Source organism: Ranitomeya variabilis, chromosome 1 (genome assembly GCF_051348905.1).
Source record: "Ranitomeya variabilis isolate aRanVar5 chromosome 1, aRanVar5.hap1, whole genome shotgun sequence".
In the NCBI taxonomy this organism is placed as follows: domain Eukaryota; kingdom Metazoa; phylum Chordata; class Amphibia; order Anura; family Dendrobatidae; genus Ranitomeya; species Ranitomeya variabilis.
The window spans coordinates 1165184156-1165205283 of record NC_135232.1 but is presented as its reverse complement, the minus strand read 5'-3'; the positions used below and the strand labels follow the sequence as shown (position 1 = coordinate 1165205283).

Here is a 21128-nt window from a genome sequence, read left to right as displayed (position 1 = left end):
TGGCAGGTGGTGACGTCTCTCTCCTCGCGGTGTGGTGGCAGGCGGTGACGTCTCTCTCCTCGCGGTGTGGCAGTGGGCAGTGACGTCTCTCCTCGCGGTGTGGTGGCGGGCGGTGACGTCTCTCTCCTCGCGGTGTGGTGGAGGGCGGTGACGTCTCTCTCCTCGCGGTGTGGCGGAGGGCGGTGACGTCTCTCTCCTCGCGGTGTGGCGGAGGGCGGTGACGTCTCTCTCCTTGCGGTGTGGCGGAGGGCGGTGACGTCTCTCTCCTTGCGGTGTGGCGGAGGGCGGTGACGTCTCTCTCCTCGCGGTGTGGCGGCAGGCGGTGACTATGGTGCGGCAGCCATGTTCCTCTCTGTCCGGGTCGCTCCGAGCCTCAGGATGTTTACATAACGCGCGGGTAACTATGGTAACTAGGAGACAAGCACCCAGCAGCGGCCCTCCCCCTCCCCCCATACTCCGTCCGCTCGGACGAGCGCTCCGTACAATGCGACACAGCAAAGCCTGCACACAATGTACACATGTAAGAGGGGACGCGTGCCCTTTAAGAGGAGCGGTCACGTGAGTGGGCGTGGTTAAACATCAGCGGCGGAATGTGAGTTGTGTCGGGAGGGGGTGGAGTCAGGGACTCCCGGGCAACCTGTCAGATACCGTTGGCCGATTGGCTTCCGTCAAAGGTAGGCGGAGCTTTTCCTCAGCTTTCTATTTGAGGGCGTATCCGCAGCTGGAAGGCGGGGTTTAAGTCATGTGGTCGGCTTAAGATTGGCTGGAGGTGTGTCCTGGGTGAAAGGAGCGCTATGATTGGCTGGCCGTCGATTGTAACGGGGCTGCGGCTGCTGGATGCTACACACACAGCCCGGAGCCCGGGGACGATGCGAGCGAGCGGCCGGACAGGAAGGCGGCGGAAGAGCCTGCAGGAGCCCAGGGGGGAGGACGCCGCACCGATACAGGCGAGATACCGACTGTCCTGTGCAAGTGTGGCCCCCGGGGGGAGCCGGACATGTGTACAGGGGCCCCGGGGAGGAGGAGCCGGACATGTGTACAGGGGCCCCGGGGAGGAGGAGCCGGACATGTGTACAGGGGCCCCGGGGAGGAGGAGCCGGACATGTGTACAGGGGCCCCGGGGGAGGAGGAGCCGGACGTGTGCACAGGGGCCCCGGGGAGGAGCCGGACATGTGTACAGGGGCCCCGGGGGAGGAGGAGCCGGACATGTGTACAGGGGCCCCGGGGGAGGAGCCGGACATGTGTACAGGGGCCCCGGGGGAGGAGCCGGACATGTGCGCAGGGGCCCTGGGGGAGGAGCCGGACGTGTGCACAGGGGCCCCGGGGAGGAGCCGGACATGTGTACAGGGGCCCCGGGGGAGGAGCCGGACATGTGCGCAGGGGCCCCGGGGGAGGAGGAGCCGGACATGTGTACAGGGGCCCCGGGGGAGGAGGAGCCGGACATGTGTACAGGGGCCCCGGGTGAGGAGCCGGACATGTGTACAGGGGCCCCGGGGAGGAGGAGCCGGACATGTGTACAGGGGCCCCGGGGGAGGAGGAGCCGGACATGTGTACAGGGGCCCCGGGGAGGAGGAGCCGGACATGTGTACAGGGGCCCCGGGGGAGGAGGAGCCGGACATGTGTACAGGGGCCCCGTGGGAGGAGGAGCCGGACATGTGTACAGGGGCCCCGGGGAGGAGGAGCCGGACATGTGTACAGGGGCCCCGTGGGAGGAGGAGCCGGACATGTGTACAGGGGCCCCGGGGAGGAGGAGCCGGACATGTGTACAGGGGCCCCGGGGGAGGAGGAGCCGGACATGTGCGCAGGGGCCCTGGGGGAGGAGCCGGACGTGTGCACAGGGGCCCCGGGGAGGAGCCGGACATGTGTACAGGGGCCCCGGGGGAGGAGCCGGACATGTGCGCAGGGGCCCCGGGGGAGGAGGAGCCGGACATGTGTACAGGGGCCCCGGGGGAGGAGGAGCCGGACATGTGTACAGGGGCCCCGGGTGAGGAGCCGGACATGTGTACAGGGGCCCCGGGGAGGAGGAGCCGGACATGTGTACAGGGGCCCCGGGGGAGGAGGAGCCGGACATGTGTACAGGGGCCCCGGGGAGGAGGAGCCGGACATGTGTACAGGGGCCCCGGGGGAGGAGGAGCCGGACATGTGTACAGGGGCCCCGTGGGAGGAGGAGCCGGACATGTGTACAGGGGCCCCGGGGAGGAGGAGCCGGACATGTGTACAGGGGCCCCGGGGGAGGAGGAGCCGGACATGTGTACAGGGGCCCCGGGGAGGAGGAGCCGGACATGTGTACAGGGGCCCCGGGGAGGAGGAGCCGGACATGTGTACAGGGGCCCCGGGGGAGGAGGAGCCGGACATGTGTACAGGGGCCCCGTGGGAGGAGGAGCCGGACATGTGTACAGGGGCCCCGGGGAGGAGGAGCCGGACATGTGTACAGGGGCCCCGGGGAGGAGGAGCCGGACATGTGTACAGGGGCCCCGGGAAGGAGGAGCCGGACATGTGTACAGGGGCCCCGGGGAGGAGGAGCCGGACATGTGTACAGGGGCCCCGGGGAGGAGGAGCCGGACATGTGTACAGGGGCCCCGGGGAGGAGGAGCCGGACATGTGTACAGGGGCCCCGGGGAGGAGGAGCCGGACATGTGTACAGGGGCCCCGGGGAGGAGGAGCCGGACATGTGTACAGGGGCCCCGGGGAGGAGGAGCCGGACATGTGTACAGGGGCCCCGGGGAGGAGGAGCCGGACATGTGTACAGGGGCCCCGGGGAGGAGGAGCCGGACATGTGTACAGGGGCCCCGGGGAGGAGGAGCCGGACATGTGTACAGGGGCCCCGGGGAGGAGGAGCCGGACATGTGTACAGGGGCCCCGGGGAGGAGGAGCCGGACATGTGTACAGGGGCCCCGGGGAGGAGGAGCCGGACATGTGTACAGGGGCCCCGGGGAGGAGGAGCCGGACATGTGTACAGGGGCCCCGGGGAGGAGGAGCCGGACATGTGTACAGGGGCCCCGGGGAGGAGGAGCCGGACATGTGTACAGGGGCCCCGGGGAGGAGGAGCCGGACATGTGTACAGGGGCCCCGGGGAGGAGGAGCCGGACATGTGTACAGGGGCCCCGGGGAGGAGGAGCCGGACATGTGTACAGGGGCCCCGGGGAGGAGGAGCCGGACATGTGTACAGGGGCCCCGGGGAGGAGGAGCCGGACATGTGTACAGGGGCCCCGGGGAGGAGGAGCCGGACATGTGTACAGGGGCCCCGGGGAGGAGGAGCCGGACATGTGTACAGGGGCCCCGGGGAGGAGGAGCCGGACATGTGTACAGGGGCCCCGGGGAGGAGGAGCCGGACATGTGTACAGGGGCCCCGGGGAGGAGGAGCCGGACATGTGTACAGGGGCCCCGGGGAGGAGGAGCCGGACATGTGTACAGGGGCCCCGGGGAGGAGGAGCCGGACATGTGTACAGGGGCCCCGGGGAGGAGGAGCCGGACATGTGTACAGGGGCCCCGGGGAGGAGGAGCCGGACATGTGTACAGGGGCCCCGGGGAGGAGGAGCCGGACATGTGTACAGGGGCCCCGGGGAGGAGGAGCCGGACATGTGTACAGGGGCCCCGGGGAGGAGGAGCCGGACATGTGTACAGGGGCCCCGGGGAGGAGGAGCCGGACATGTGTACAGGGGCCCCGGGGAGGAGGAGCCGGACATGTGTACAGGGGCCCCGGGGAGGAGGAGCCGGACATGTGTACAGGGGCCCCGGGGAGGAGGAGCCGGACATGTGTACAGGGGCCCCGGGGAGGAGGAGCCGGACATGTGTACAGGGGCCCCGGGGAGGAGGAGCCGGACATGTGTACAGGGGCCCCGGGGAGGAGGAGCCGGACATGTGTACAGGGGCCCCGGGGAGGAGGAGCCGGACATGTGTACAGGGGCCCCGGGGAGGAGGAGCCGGACATGTGTACAGGGGCCCCGGGGAGGAGGAGCCGGACATGTGTACAGGGGCCCCGGGGAGGAGGAGCCGGACATGTGTACAGGGGCCCCGGGGAGGAGGAGCCGGACATGTGTACAGGGGCCCCGGGGGAGGAGGAGCCGGACATGTGTACAGGGGCCCCGGGGGAGGAGCCGGACATGTGTACAGGGGCCCCGAGGAGGAGGAGCCGGACATGTGTGCAGGGGCCCCGGGGGGGAGGAGGACGATGCTGCACTGATACAGGCAAGATGCCGACTGTCCAGTGCAATTGTGGTCCCCTGGAGGAGGAGCCAGGTGGCTGATAGTATAGGGGCCTAGGGGGAAGGAACCAGATATGTGCACAGGGGCCTCAGGGGGTGGCCTGCTACTCCTCGGCTCAGTCCCCTTGTTGGGTCCCCTGCTTCTCATCGGCCCGATACCCTTGGAGGGAAAGGGGTGGCTTGCGCTCATCCTCAGCCTGGTCCCCTTGGGGGGGGGGGGGAAGGGGGTGGCCTGCTCCTCCTCGGCCCGGTCACCCTTGGGTGGCCTGCTCATCCTCGGCCCGGTCTCCTTGGGATGGGGGGGGGGAAGGGGGTGGCCTGCTCCTCTCGGTCCCCTTGGGGGGTGACCTGCACCTCATTGGCCCGGTCACCCTTGGGGGGTGGCCTGCTCATCCTCGGCCCGGTCTCCTTGGGATGGGGGGGGGGGAGGGGGTGGCCTGCTCCTCCTCGGCCAGGTCCCCTTAGGGTCCGGATGACTATTGCAAGATGGTTGATCATCCAGGAGCCATCCGGTCATCTCTACTTCTCCCGTTTATCCAGAGGGCGTCCAGTCACCTGCTCGTTCCTCCTCTCCCTCCACTCTTCCAGAGGGCATCCAGTCACCTGCTCGTTCCTCCACTCTTCCAGAGGGCGTCCAGTCACCTGCTCGTTCCTCTTCTCCCTCCACTCTTCCGGGGGTCGTCCAGTCTCCTGCTCGTTCCTCCTCTCCCTGCTCTCTTCCAGAGGGCGTCCAGTCACCTGCTCGTTCCTCCTCTCCCTCCACTCTACCAGGGGGCGTCCAGTCGCCTGCTCGTTCCTCCTCTCCCTCCACTCTTCCAGAGGGCGTCCAGTCGCCTGGTCGTTCCTCCTCTCCCTCCACTCTTCCAGGGGTCGTCCAGTCACCTGCTCGTTCCTCCTCTCCCTCCACTCTACCAGAGGGCGTCCAGTTACCTGCTCGTTCCTCCACTCTACCAGGGGGCGTCCAGTCGCCTGCTCGTTCCTCCTCTCCCTCCACTCTACCAGGGGGCGTCCAGTCGCCTGCTCGTTCCTCCTCTCCCTGCACTCTTCCAGAGGGCGTCCAGTCGCCTGCTCGTTCCTCCTCTCCCTCCACTCTTCCAGAGGGCGTCCAGTCGCCTGCTCGTTCCTCCTCTCCCTCCACTCTTCCAGAGGGCGTCCAGTCACCTGCTCGTTCCTCCTCTCCCTCCACTCTACCAGGGGGCGTCCAGTCGCCTGCTCGTTCCTCCTCTCCTGTCATGATCCCAATGGCAGGGAATTTGTAAACATAACACGGGCAAAAACAGGACGAGCTCTAGGGTGATGGAACCTGAGCTGACCGCGATCCTGAACCTCAACACTCAACTAACAGTAACCGGGGGACGTTCCTGGGGGGCCCCTAGACGTCTCGCGCCAGCCGGAGATCTAGCTTCCCCTATCAGAAGAATAACAGACCTCACTTGCCTCCAGAGAAATATTTCCACAGAAATAGCAGCCCCCCACATATAATGACGGTGAAATGAGAGGAAGGCACAAACGTAGTTATGAAAACAGATTCAGCAAAATGAGGCCCGCTAAAGCTAGATAGCAGAGGATACAAAAGGGGAACTGCGCGGTCAGCTGAAAAACCATTCAAAATACCATCCTGAAATTACTTGAACTCATGTGCCAACTCATGGTACATGAGTGGTAATTTCAGCCCACTAGAGCAACCAGCAGCAGAGAATTACATATCTGCAAGCTGGACTAAAAAACATGAAAGCAATCATGAAACAGGGAAATACAGACTTAGCTTGTCTTGAAGGCCTAGGAGCAGGTAACAGAGACACACACTGATACATTGATAGCCGGCAATGGAATGACAGGAAAGCCAGGTTAAATAGGAAACACCCAGCCACTGATGGACAGGTGGAACCCAGAGACCGCAACCCACCAAAGTCACCCAGTACCAGTTGTAACCACCAGAGGGAGCCCAAAAACAGAATCCACAACACTCTCCCTCCACTCTTCCAGAGGGCGTCCAGTCGCCTGCTCGTTCCTCCTCTCCCTGCACTCTTCCAGAGGGCGTCCAGTCGCCTGCTCGTTCCTCCTCTCCCTGCACTCTTCCAGAGGGCGTCCAGTCGCCTGCTCGTTCCTCCTCTCCCTCCACTCTTCCAGAGGGCGTCCAGTCGCCTGCTCGTTCCTCCTCTCCCTCCACTGTTCCAGAGGGCGTCCAGTCGCCTGCTCGTTCCTCCTCTCCCTCCACTGTTCCAGAGGGCGTCCAGTCGCCTGCTCGTTCCTCCTCTCCCTCCACTCTTCCAGAGGGCGTCCAGTCGCCTGCTCGTTCCTCCTCTCCCTCCACTCTTCCAGAGGGCGTCCAGTCGCCTGCTCGTTCCTCCTCTCCCTCCACTCTTCCAGAGGGCGTCCAGTCGCCTGCTCGTTCCTCCTCTCCCTCCACTCTTCCAGAGGGCGTCCAGTCGCCTGCTCGTTCCTCCTCTCCCTCCACTCTTCCAGAGGGCGTCCAGTCGCCTGCTCGTTCCTCCTCTCCCTCCACTCTTCCAGAGGGCGTCCAGTCGCCTGCTCGTTCCTCCTCTCCCTGCACTCTTCCAGAGGGCGTCCAGTCGCCTGCTCGTTCCTCCTCTCCCTCCACTCTTCCAGAGGGCGTCCAGTCACCTGCTCGTTCCTCCTCTCCCTCCACTCTTCCAGAGGGCGTCCAGTCGCCTGCTCGTTCCTCCTCTCCCTGCACTCTTCCAGAGGGCGTCCAGTCGCCTGCTCGTTCCTCCTCTCCCTGCACTCTTCCAGAGGGCGTCCAGTCGCCTGCTCGTTCCTCCTCTCCCTGCACTCTTCCAGAGGGCGTCCAGTCGCCTGCTCGTTCCTCCTCTCCCTGCACTCTTCCAGAGGGCGTCCAGTCGCCTGCTCGTTCCTCCTCTCCCTGCACTCTTCCAGAGGGCGTCCAGTCGCCTGCTCGTTCCTCCTCTCCCTGCACTCTTCCAGAGGGCGTCCAGTCGCCTGCTCGTTCCTCCTCTCCCTGCACTCTTCCAGAGGGCGTCCAGTCGCCTACTACCACCCCTTTCATCTAAAGGGTGTCGGGTCACTTCCTCCCCCCCCCCCCCCTTTCATCTAGAAGAAGACTTGGTCACTCTTGTGGGCCCCCTTTTCTGCAGGTTAGTGGGTCCTTTTCCTCCTGGATGTAACTTTTCATCTCTCCACAGACTCATCTTCATGGATACTGACCTGGATTATGAGCGGCCTAATGTGGAAACTATTAAATGTGTGGTAGTGGGAGACAACGCCGTGGGGAAGACCAGACTGATCTGTGCTCGAGCCTGCAACGCTACGCTCACCCAGTACCAGCTCCTCGCCACCCATGTCCCCACGGTGTGGGCTATTGACCAGTACAGAGTTTGCCAAGAAGTAGGTGGCAGCGGTGGAAGACTGGGGGGTTGCATAAACTAGTGGTGGATCCTATGAGATCCTTGCAAGTGGTTAATGATAGGGGTCATCAGATAGTCCCGTTCTATCGCCTGCAGGTTCTGGAGCGTTCCCGTGATGTGGTGGACGAGGTCAGTGTCTCCCTACGCCTGTGGGACACATTCGGAGACCACCACAAGGACCGACGCTTTGCCTATGGAAGGTGAGAAGCTTTTATGCGCTCACACTCTTATGCTTGGGTTCAGGAAACTGAAGAGTGGGAGGAGAATGTGGGGGAGCATGGTCCGACAAGGGAGAAGAAAGAAGATGGAGGCCTGGTGGGTGAAGAGAGCATGGTGAGATGGGTGAGCAGCTTGCGGAAAAGATGGGTCTTCTCTAGTGACGGCAGCTATGTAAAATATATATACAGTGGCTTGCGTAAGTATTCACCCCTTGGCATTTTTTGTGTTTTCTACCTCACAACCTGGAATTTCACTATTTTTTTTTGAGGGCTTGCATCAGTTCATGTAGAGAACATGCCAACAACTGTGAACTTTTGTTTTTATTGTGAAGCAAATAACAAATAGAACAAAATAACTGAAACCTTCATTATGCATAACTATTCACCCCCTTAAAGTCGGTACTGTCATGATTCCCCAATGGCATGGGAACATCAGAAACACAAAAATAACAGACTAGCTCTCGGGTGATGGAAACTCAAGCTGACCGTGACCTAAATCTACCACACAACTAACAGTAGCCAGGAAGCATTCCTACGGCTGCCTAAATGCCACGCGCCAGCCGGAGAACTAACTACGCCTGGAAGAGGAAGGAACAGACCTGGCTTACCTCTAGTGAAATTCCCCAAAGATGATAGTAGCCCCCACATATATTAACGGTGAGTTCAGAGGAAAAGACATACACAGTATGAAGGTAGATTTAGCAAAGCGAGGTCCACTTACTAGATAGAGGAAGGATACAAAAGAGGACTTCACGGTCAGCTGAAAAACCCTTTCAAAAACCCATCCTGAAATTACTTTAAGACTCCTGTGTCAACTCATGACACAGGAGTGGCAATTTCAGTCCACAAGAGCTTCCAGTAACAGGAAATGACAAAACTGTAAACTGGACAAGAAATACAAAACAATAAGGACAAGAGTCCACTTAGCTGATCAGCAGACTAGTAGCAGGAACATGCAACTGAATGACTCAGGTTACAATGATGACCGGCAAGGAAGTGACTGGAGAGCAAGGCTAAATAGGGAACTCCTAAAACTGATGGAAGCAGGTGAGCTGAGGCAGAAAAGCACACACAAGTCTCCAGTACCACCAGCCACCACCAGGGGAGCCCAAAAAGCGGATCACAACAGTACCCCCCCCTTAAGGAGGGGGCACCGAACCCTCACAAGAACCGCCAGGGCGACCTGGATGAGCCCTATGAAAGGCACGAACCAAATCCGAGGCATGAACATCAGAGGCAGTTACCCAAGAATTATCTTCCTGACCATAGCCCTTCCATTTAACCAGATACTGGAGTCTCCGCCTGGAAATACGGGAGTCCAAGATCTTCTCTATAACGTACTCCAATTCACCCTCAACCAGCACAGGAGCAGGAGGCTCAGCAGAAGGAACCACCGGCACCTCGTATCTCCGCAACAACGACCGATGGAACACATTATGGATAGCGAAAGATGCCGGAAGGTCCAAACGAAAGGAAACAGGGTTAATAATCTCCAAAATCCTATAGGGACCGATGAACCGAGGCTTAAATTTAGGAGAAGAAACCCTCATTGGGACAAAACGGGAAGACAACCACACCAAGTCCCCAACACGAAGGCGAGGACCAACCCGATGCTGGCGGTTAGCAAACCGCTGAGTCCTCTCCTGGGACAAATTCAAATTGTCCACCACTTGTTCCCAAATCCGATACAACCGATCTACCACAGCATCTACTCCAGGACAATCCGAAGACTCCACCTGACCAGAAGAAAAACGGGGATGAAACCCCGAATTGCAAAAGAAAGGGGAAACCAAAGTGGCCGAACTAGCCCGATTATTAAGAGCAAACTCCGCCAACGGCAAAAAGGCAACCCAATCATCCTGATCCGCAGACACAAAACACCTCAAATACGTCTCCAAAGTTTGATTAGTTCGCTCCGTCTGGCCATTAGTCTGAGGATGGAAGGCAGACGAAAAAGACATATCAATGCCCAACCTGGCACAGAATGCCCGCCAAAATCTAGAAACGAACTGGGTACCCCTATCAGAAACGATATTTTCAGGAATACCATGCAAGCGAACCACATTTTGAAAAAACAAAGGAACCAACTCAGACGAGGAAGGCAACTTAGGCAATGGCACCAAATGAACCATCTTAGAAAAACGGTCACACACCACCCAGATAACAGACATCCTCTGAGAGACAGGAAGATCAGAAATAAAGTCCATCGAGATGTGCGTCCAAGGCCTCTTCGGAATAGGCAAGGGCAACAACAACCCGCTAGCCCTAGAACAACAAGGCTTGGCCCGAGCACACACATCACAAGACTGCACAAAAACACGCACATCTCGAGACAGAGATGGCCACCAGAAGGATCTAGCCACCAAATCCCTGGTACCAAAAATTCCAGGATGACCCGCCAGCGTAGAAGAATGAACCTCCGAGATGACTCTACTGGTCCAATCATCAGGAACAAACAGTCTACCAGGTGGACAGCGATCAGGTCTATCCGCCTGAAACTCTTGCAAAGCACGTCGCAGATCTGGGGAAATAGCGGATAATATCACCCCATCCTTAAGGATACCTGTAGGTTCCGAATCACCAGGGGAATCGGGCTCAAAACTCCTAGAAAGGGCATCCGCCTTCACATTCTTAGAACCTGGTAGATATGAGACCACAAAATTAAACCGAGAGAAAAACAACGACCAGCGCGCCTGTCTAGGATTCAGGCGCCTGGCAGACTCAAGATAAATCAAATTCTTGTGATCGGTCAAAACCACCACCTGATGTCTAGCACCCTCAAGCCAATGACGCCACTCCTCAAATGCCCACTTCATGGCCAAAAGCTCCCGATTACCGACATCATAATTTCTTTCGGCGGCAGAAAATTTTCGAGAAAAGAACGCACAAGGTCTCATCACTGAGCAATCGGAACTTTTCTGCGACAAAACCGCCCCCGCTCCGATCTCGGAAGCATCGACCTCAACCTGAAAGGGGAGAGAGACATCGGGCTGGCGCAACACAGGGGCAGACGAAAAGCGGCGCTTAAGTTCCCGAAAGGCCTCCACAGCGGCAGAGGACCAATTGGCAACATCAGCACCCTTCTTAGTCAAATCCGTAAGAGGCTTAGCAACACCAGAAAAACCAGTTATAAATCGACGATAAAAATTAGCAAAGCCCAAGAACTTCTGAAGACCCTTTAGAGAAGTAGGCTGCGTCCAGTCACAAATAGCCCGAACCTTGACAGGGTCCATCTCAACAGAAGAAGGGGAAAAAATGTACCCCAAAAAGGAAATTTTCTGAACCCCAAAAACACACTTAGAACCCTTTACACACAGAGAATTCTCCCGCAAGACCTGAAAAACCCTCCTGACCTGCTGAACATGAGACTCCCAGTCCTCAGAAAAAATCAAAATATCGTCCAAATACACAATCATAAATTTATCCAGATATTCACGGAAAATATCATGCATAAAGGACTGAAAAACTGAAGGTGCATTAGAAAGGCATTACTAAATACTCAAAGTGGCCCTCAGGCGTATTAAATGCGGTTTTCCACTCATCCCCTTGCTTAATTCGCACCAAATTATACGCCCCACGGAGATCAATCTTGGAGAACCACTTAGCCCCCCTTATGCGAGCAAACCAATCAGTAAGCAGCGGCAACGGATACTGATATTTGACAGTAATTTTATTCAGGAGTCGATAATCAATACAAGGCCTCAGCGAGCCATCCTTTTTAGAGACAAAGAAAAACCCAGCTCCTAAAGGTGATGATGAAGGACGAATATGTCCCTTTTCCAGGGACTCCTTAACATACTCTCGCATGGCAGCATGCTCAGGTACAGATAGGTTAAACAAACGACCCTTTGGAAATTTACTGCCTGGAATCAGATCTATGGCGCAATCACACTCTCTGTGGGGAGGGAGAGAACCAATTTTAGGCTCTTCAAAAATATCCCCAAAATCCGACAAAAATGCCGGAATCTCAGAGGGAATAGATGACGAGATAGGAACCAAAGGTATGTCCCCATGAGCCCCCCGACATCCCCAGCTTAACACAGACATAGTTTTCCAGTCCAGTACTGGGTTATGAGATTGTAACCATGGTAATCCAAGCACTAAAACATCATGTAAATTATGCAGCACGAGGAAGCGAATCATCTCCTGATGGTCTGGAGTCATACGCATAGTCACTTGCGTCCAGAACTGTGGTCTATTACAAGCCAGAGGTGTAGAATCAATACCCTTCAGAGGTATAGGAACTTCCAGAGGCTCCAAATCAAACCCACAGCGCCTGGCGAAGGACCAATCCATGAGACTCAGAGCGGCGCCAGAGTCCACATAGGCATCCACGGTAATAACTGATAATGAACAAATCAGAGTTACAGACAGAAGAAATTTAGACTGTAAAGTGCCAATAGAAACAGACTTGTCAACCTTCCTAGTACGTTTAGAGCATGCTGATATAACATGCGCGGAATCGCCACAGTAGAAGCACAAGCCATTTTTGCGCCTATAATTCTGCCGCTCGCTTCTTGACAGAATTCTGTCACATTGCATTTTCTCTGGCGTCCCTTCAGAAGATACCGCCAAATGGTGCACGGGTTTGCGCTCCCGCAAACGCCGATCAATCTGAATCGCCATTGTCATGGACTCATTCAGACCTGTGGGCGTAGGAAACCCCACCATGACATCCTTAACGGCATCAGAAAGGCCCTCTCTGAAAATTGCCGCTAGGGCACACTCATTCCACTGAGTAAGCACAGACCATTTACGAAATTTTTGGCAGTATATCTCAGCTTCATCTTGCCCTTGAGACAGGGCTATTAAAGCTTTTTCAGCTTGAATCTCCAAATTAGGTTCCTCATACAGCAACCCTAAAGCCAGAAAAAACGCATCCACATTGAGCAACGCAGGATCCCCTGGTGTCAATGAAAATGCCCAATTTTGAGGGTCACCTCGCAGCAAAGAAATCACAATCTTAACCTGCTGAACAGGATCTCCAGAGGAGTGAGGTCTGAGTGAAAGGAATAATTTACAATTACATTTGAAATTCAGAAACCGAGATCTATCTCCGGAAAATACCTCTGGTGTAGGAATCTTAGGTTCAGAAATAGGAGTACGTATAACATAATCTTGTAAATTCTGAACCTTCGTAGCAAGATTATTTAAACCTGCAGCCAAACTCTGAGGGTCCATCCTTAAACCGGAGAGATCAGAGCCATTCAAGGATTAGAAGGAGAGAAAAGCAAGGCTGTAAATAGAGCAGAAATACAACTGAGCCAACTAAGTGGCAAACATGAGAGGGAAAAAAAAAAAAAAAAAAAATCTACAGACTTCTTTTACTCTCCTTCTGCCAATTACTTTAACAGTGGCCGGTCATACTGTCATGATTCCCCAATGGCATGGGAACATCAGAAACACAAAAATAACAGACTAGCTCTCGGGTGATGGAAACTCAAGCTGACCGTGACCTAAATCTACCACACAACTAACAGTAGCCAGGGAGCATTCCTACGGCTGCCTAAATGCCACGCGCCAGCCAGAGAACTAACTACGCCTGGAAGAGGAAGGAACAGACCTGGCTTACCTCTAGAGAAATTCCCCAAAGATGATAGTAGCCCCCACATATATTAACGGTGAGTTCAGAGGAAAAGACATACACAGTATGAAGGTAGATTTAGCAAAGCGAGGTCCACTTACTAGATAGAGGAAGGATACAAAAGAGGACTTCACGGTCAGCTGAAAAACCCTTTCAAAAACCCATCCTGAAATTACTTTAAGACTCCTGTGTCAACTCATGACACAGGAGTGGCAATTTCAGTCCACAAGAGCTTCCAGTAACAGGAAATGACAAAACTGTAAACTGGACAAGAAATACAAAACAATAAGGACAAGAGTCCACTTAGCTGATCAGCAGACTAGTAGCAGGAACATGCAACTGAATGACTCAGGTTACAATGATGACCGGCAAGGAAGTGACTGGAGAGCAAGGCTAAATAGGGAACTCCTAAAACTGATGGAAGCAGGTGAGCTGAGGCAGAAAAGCACACACAAGTCTCCAGTACCACCAGCCACCACCAGGGGAGCCCAAAAAGCGGATCACAACACGGTACTTTGTAGAGCCTCCTTTTGTGGCAGTTACAGCTGCGGTCGCTTTGGATAAGGCTCTATGAGCTTTACACATCTGGCCACTGGGATTTTTGTCCATTCCTTAAGGCAAAACTGCTTCAGGCTCAATGGTTTCCCTCTGGTGAACATCAATCTTCACATCGACCATTGGATGAAGGTCTGGGCTGTGACTCGGCCGCTCTGGAACATTTACACATTTCTCCTTACACCTCTCCAGTGTTGCTTTAGCAGTATGCTTTGGGTGATTGTCTTGTTGGAAGGTGAACCTCCATCCCATCCTCACATCACTGACCGACTGAAAGGTTTTGCTCAAGAATATTCCTGTATTTCACATCATCCATCTTCTCGACTTGGACCATTTTCCCTGTCCCTGCTGCTGTAAAACATCCTCATGGCATGATGCTGCCACCAACATGTTTCACTGTGGGGATGGTGTTCTTGAGATGACGTGTAGAGATGAGCAAATTTGATCAGGTCACTGCCTATTCGGCAAGCTATAAGCGCTTAGGCTACGTTCATATTTGCGTTGTTGGGCGCAGCGTCGGCGATGCAACCAACAACGCATGTACACAACGAAGCGTTTTGCGACGCATGCGTTGTCATAAGATAGTAAAGATCAGGAATTTCGGCGCAGGGAAAGCGCTACAAGTAGCGTCCTCTGCGCCCTGTCTTGTGCGTCAATATGATGCATGCGTCGTAAAACGCATTACAACGCATACCGGCGCATGTCCATGCGCCCCCATGTTAGATAGGGGCGCATGACGCATGCGTCGGTATCCATCGACGACGCTGCGCCCAACAACGCAAATGTGAACGTAGCCTTAGGGAACCCGGATACGTGGAGCGCGCTGACTTTTCGGCTCCGCAGCTGCATGTGTTGTGGCTGTTACACTGTCTCAAAACATGCATGGAGAGCCTGTGTGTTGGGCTCTCCATTGATGTGTTGTGCCTGTTGCACAGCCGCAACAATTGCAGCTACAGAGCCGAACAGCTGATCAGCCGGCATGCTCCACGTATCCGGGTTCCCTCTGCAGCTTATTTGGTAAGCGTTTTAGCTTGCTGACTAAGGAGGGACCCAAACAAATTCTCTCATCTCTGATGATGAGCTGTGTTGGTTTGGCGCCAGACATGACGTTTACTTTGATGCAGAAAAAGTTCAGTTTTTGTCTTACCTGACTCAAGCACTTTCCTCCATACATGTGGGGAGTCTTCCACTTGTCTTTATGGAGTCTTACTGTGGTCGTACAGATAGATATTCCAGTCTCTACTTGGGAACTCTGCAGCTCGTTCAGGCTTACCTTTGGTCTCTGTTACCTCTCTGATTAATGTCCTCCTTGCCCGGGCTGACAGTTTTGGTGGGCGGCCATCTCTTAGCAGGTTTGTTATGGCACCCGCCCCGGAGCAAGGGCATATCAGTAACTCAAAACTGAAAATAAAGATTACACAACAACCACAAGACGGATTTCATCCCCAGGTGTCATTGTAATCAGTATAACGGCACCGACCTGACACTGTCTGTAGTCACTGAGCACAATCCTGATCACAGGTATCAGTGTAATCAGTATAACGGCACCGACCTGACACTGTAGTCACTGAGCACAATCCTGATCACAGGTATCAGTGTAATCAGTATAACAGCACCGACCTGACACTGTCTGTAGTCATTGAGCACAATCCTGATCACAGGTATCAGTGTAATCAGTATAACAGCACCGACCTGACACTGTCTGTAGTCACTGAGCACAATCCTGATCACAGGTATGAGTATAACAGCACGGACCTGACACTGTCTGTAGTCACTGAGCACAATCCTGATCACAGGTATCAGTGTAATCAGTATAACGGCACCGACCTGACACTGTCTGTAGTCACTGAGCACAATCCTGATCACAGGTATCAGTGTAATCAGTATAACGGCACCGACCTGACACTGTCTGTAGTCACTGAGCACAATCCTGATCACAGGTATCAGTGTAATCAGTATAACGGCACCGACCTGACACTGTCTGTAGTCACTGAGCACAATCCTGATCACAGGTATCAGTGTAATCAGTATAACAGCACCGACCTGACACTGTCTGTAGTCACTGAGCACAATCCTGATCACAGGTATCAGTGTAATCAGTATAACGGCACCGACCTGACACTGTCTGTAGTCACTGAGCACAATCCTGATCACAGGTATCAGTGTAATCAGTATAACGGAGCTGACCTGACACTGTCTGTAGTCACTGAGCACAATCCTGATCACAGGGGCACTTTAAGGAAGACGGACGGCACTCCTGTATTATTACTTGGTGCACGGGTAGGGTCCCAACCCGTTATACATAAAAAGTTCGAGAATCCGGCGCTCAGTTCAGTGGATTTATTTACAGCGTGAAGATAGTGTACAAAGCGTCTCGTCATTGGAGCTTCATCAGTTACACAGTAATTATCAAAAACAAAAATATAAAAAGTAATAAAGAGCAAGATCAGAAAATGAGAAAAATCAAGGCAAAATAACATTGTAGGAGCAAAGAACTGCGGCTAGAATCACTGTGTGTGTGTGTGTGTGTTTATATATATATATATATATATATATATATATATATATATATATATATATTCTATCCATGTACCATAATTTCCCTAGATAATAATAAAGCGTATCGTATATAATGTAAACCTAGATGAAGGCATGGCGCCAATATTTACTGGAAGGTTCGGTCATGTGGAGATCAGAGTGGTGGTGAGTTACTGGTGTAAGTATGGATGATGGATATTGAGTAGTGATGAGCGAGTGTACTCATTGCTCGGGTGATCTCCGAGTATTTGTAACTGCTCAGAGATTTAGTTTTCTTCGCCTCAGCTGCATGATTTACAGCTACTATCCAGCTTGATTACGTGTAGAGATTCCCTGGCAACTAGGCAAACCCCACATGTACTCAGGCTGGCTAGCAGCTGTAAATCATGTAGCTGAGGCAACGAACACTAAATCTCCAAGCACTTACAAATACTCGGAGACCACCCGAGCGTGCTCATCACTAATATTGAGGAAAGAAGGGTCGTGCTGTCTTCTGGTCTGGATGAAGGCATTCTATTATGAGATAACTAAGATATAGCTCAGACTCATGAGGCCATTTGTTAGGCATGCTGATTGTGAGGACACTTTTTCTATGCCTGAGAACTTAAATCTTTGTGAAAGGTGATGTGAAGATCTGAGGTTGTGGGTTGTAATAATCACCTAGGCAGGTTAATGATACAACTACACTGCTCAAAAAAATAAAGGGAACACTTAAGAATATAACTCCAAGTAAATCAAACTTCTGTGAAATCAAACTGTCCACATAGGAAGCAACACTGATTGACAATAATAATAATCTTTATATAGCGCCAACATATTCCGCAGCGCATTACAATTTAACAGTTTCAAACAACAATCATAGGTAACAATGTTAGCAATACAATAATAAAGCAAAATTAAGCCGCCCCTGCTCGTGAGAGCTTACAATCTACAATGAGGTGGGGAGATACAAAGTACAGGTGTGTATTTACAATGATGGTCCAGCCATCTTCAGGGGGTGGGGGTAGATGGAGATAGTGAATGGGCTACACACACACAAACATAAAATGACCTTGATTAGTTAATGTGGTAGGCAGCTCTGAACAAATGTGTTTTGAGGGAGAGCCTAAAACTATGCAAATTGTGGATGGTCCTAATATCTTGGGGTAGAGCATTCCAGAGGATTGGCATTCCAGAGGATTGGCGCAGCACGGGAGAAGTCTTGGAGTGGAGGTACGGATTAATGCCGAGGTTAGTCCAAAGTCATTTGCAGAGCGCAGCGGTCGGTTAGGCCGATAGACAGAAATAAGGGAGGAGATGTAAGGGGGGCCGCACTGTGGAGAGCTTTGTGGGTGAGAACAAGTACTTTGAATTGTATCCTGTAATGAATGGGCAGCCAGTGTAACGACTGGTGAAGAGCGGATGCATCTGAGTAACGATTAGCTATATAGACAACCCTGGCTGCTGCATTAAGGATGGACTGGAGAGGAGAAAGTCGAGTAACGGGGAGGCCAATTAATAGAGCATTGACAATCAATTTCACATGCTGTTGTGCAAATGGAATAGACAACACATGGAAATTATTGGCAATTATCAAGATCCCCTCAATAAAGGAGTGGTTCTGCAGATGGGGACCACATCTCAGTACCAATGCTTTCTGGCTTATGTTTTTGTCACTTTTGAATGTTGGTTGTGCATTCACACTCGTGGTAGCATGAGACGGACTCTACATCCCACACAGGTGGCTCAGGTAGTGCAGCTCATCCAAGATGGCACATCAATGCGAGCTGTGGCAAGAAGGTTTGCTGTGTCTGTCAGCGTAGTGTCCAGAGGCTGGAGATACTACCAGGAGACAGGCCAGTACACCAGGAGACATGGAGGGGGCCGTAGGAGGGCAACAACCCAGCAGCAGGACCGCTACCTCAGCCTTTGTGCAAGGAGGAACAGGAGGAGCACTGCCTGAGCCCTGCAAAATGACCTCCAGCAGGCCACAAATGTGCATGTGTCTGCACAAACGGTTAGAAACTGACTCCATGAGGATGGTCTGAGTGCCCGACATCCACAGATGGGGCCTGTGCTCACAGCCCAACACCGTGCAGGATGCTTCGCATTTGCCACAGAACACCAGGATTGGCAAATTTGCCACTGGCGCCCTGTGCTCTTCACAGATGAAAGCAGGTTCACACTGAGCACATGTGACACAGTGATCTGCTGCCTGCAACATCCTTCAGCATGACCAGTTTGGCAGTGGGTCAGTAATGGTGAGGGGTGGCATTTCTTTGGAGGGCCACACAGCCCTCCATGTGCTCGCCTTGGGTAGCCTGACTGCCATTGGGTACCGAAATGAGATCCTCAGACCCCTTGTGAGACCATATGCTGGTGCGGTTGGCCCTGGGTTCCTCCTAATGCAGGACAAATCCAGACCTCATGTGGTTGGAGTGTGTCAGCAGTTCCTGCACAATGAAGACATTGAAGCTATGGACTGGCCCGCCCGTTCCCCAGACCTGAATCCGATTGAGCACATCTGGGACATCATGTCTCGCACCATCCACCAACGTCACGTTGCACCACACTGTCCAGGAGTTGGATGCTTTAGTCCAGGTCTGGGAGGAGATCCCTCAGGAAACCATCCGCCGCCTCATCAGGAGCATGCCCAGGCGTTGTAGGGAGGTCATACAGGCACGTGGAGGCCACACACTACTGAGCATCATTTCCTTGTCTTGAGGCATTTCCACTGAAGTTGGATCAGCCTGTAACTTCATTTTCCAGGACGTCCCTCCTGACAGCACCACCAGGAGGTTGTCCTTATCCTTGAAACACAGGAAACACAGAAGAGGTTAAATAGCCCCTCCCCACCTCCACCCCTCAGTGTTTTTCCTGTCCCTATCAGAGACAGACGCAGAGGAGCGTTGGCACGGCTTACCGTGCTGAAGATTCCAATAGCCGGTCGAGCAGGGCTCCCGGAGCGGCCTCATCCCTCTCTTGAGGGCTCTGAGTGAGCGGAGAACGGTAACTCCGCATGATAGCGCTGATACCGAGGGAGGTCCCTCAGCACTGGTTGAGCTCTGTGCTCCTGTCTTCGGTGCATCCCTCTCCAGAGGGCTCTGCGCCTCTAGCTGCACCTGGATGCTGGCGGTGATCGTACCTAAGCGCGCCAGTGAGCGCGCCGCGTTTCCCTGCGGGTAATGCCTCTGTCGCACCGAGTCATCGGGGCGTGCTGCATCATCGGGGTGCGCCGCGTCATCCGGGTGCGCCGCGTCGGGCGCGCTGCACCAAGCGTGCCTCATCAACTATGGCGCTGACTTCCGGTGGCGTTCCTGGGCGGCCTGAACCTCGCGGCTATCGACAGGGACGCCGAGAGACAAGCCTCGGGCTGTGCTATGCAGCCGGGGGATGGGATTCCCGCCCATGAGTTAGTGGGCGTTCCAGGAACCCGCAGTGATCACCTGCAGCTGAGCTCGGAAGGAGGACGAGTCAGATGATTTGAAGACAGGTAAGATAATCTATTTAACCTCACACATCTGACAGCACACTGGTCCTAGAGAGATGGAGGGTGCAAATCATCTACAGATCCAGTCCTCAGAGCTCGCCCCTGATCATGTAAGTTATACATAAGGGGATTGTCTCACATTTACAAATCACACACGAGCTATAGGGCTTCTCCGTATCTATTTCAGGATAAGGAGGCGTCCAGCAACAGCCCAAAGACACAAGACGAGTAAATGCCCTCTATGCTCTAATAGACTACCAGAGGGGCATACGAAGAAAGTGTGTGATGGCTGTATGGCAGGACTGCTTAAAGAACTGGATAGTATAAAAACTATGATCAGAGAGGAAATACAGTCCACAGTATCAGCATTGATGCCAGTCGAATCTCCCCGCCCTAAGAAACCTAGGTGGGAACAGGATCTTACTTCAGAAGAGGGTGAGCTTTCAGCTTACTCCGTATCTGACTCCATGGAGGGAGAATGCTCTTCAAATATCCTCCCAGAAGAAAGAAAGAGATATCTATTCTCTTCTGAGCACACAGATACACTACTACAGGCCGTCAGAAATACAATGAAGGTAGAAGAGGCCACGGAACCCCTTACGGTCCAAGATGAAATGTTTGTTGGGCTCCGAGCTCGCAGAAACAGAGTGTTTCCCGTGAATCACCATATTCAAGAAATGATCTTGGAAGAATGGGGCGATGTAGGAAAGAAATTGTTATAGATTAATAACTGACTAACACCTGGTGAATATCTTTTCATGTAATTTTATATCTTGAATAAAGTTTTGTAATTTTTACTAATGGACGAGTACATCGTTTTTCCTTCGGGAAGTAGTTTTCTAGGAAAGTAATTGGTAGTCCCAAGAGATTTTAAATATCGTCTGCCTTTTGATCCAGATGAGACCAAAGTTTGGGAATCCGTGCCTAAAGTGGATATACCTGTAGCCAAAGTCTCAAAAAAGACCGCCATTCCATTTGAGGATTCCTCGGGTCTCAAAGACCCTATGGACAAAAGATCAGAAGATCTCAAAAAGGCCTGGGAATCTTCAGCCGCCATCATGAAGACAAATATTGCGGCCACCTCAGTTGCCAGATCAATGTCGCTGTGGGTAGAAAAATTAGAGACCCAGATTAACAATAAAACTCCCAGAGAGGAAATCCTGAAGTCTTTAC

At 53.7% G+C, this 21128-nt stretch overlaps 1 protein-coding gene across 3 annotated transcripts in view; it reads left to right on the top strand.

The window, feature by feature from the left end:
• Nucleotides 1-281: 281 nt before the first annotated feature.
• The window catches only part of LOC143793456 (rho-related BTB domain-containing protein 2-like), a 41339-nt gene continuing 20492 nt past the window's right edge, over nucleotides 282-21128 (top strand). Inside the window, exons 1-3 of one of the 3 annotated variants that reach the window (XM_077280442.1) lie at nucleotides 282-397; nucleotides 7370-7571; nucleotides 7688-7791. In XM_077280442.1, coding sequence (XP_077136557.1) covers nucleotides 7380-7571; nucleotides 7688-7791 — 296 coding nt within the window. In that variant the 5' untranslated portion in view covers nucleotides 282-397; nucleotides 7370-7379. Of the gene's footprint in view, nucleotides 398-580; nucleotides 675-789; nucleotides 948-7369; nucleotides 7572-7687; nucleotides 7792-21128 lie in introns of those variants that run through there. The other 2 variants (XM_077280443.1, XM_077280441.1) reach the window with 2 other exon arrangements.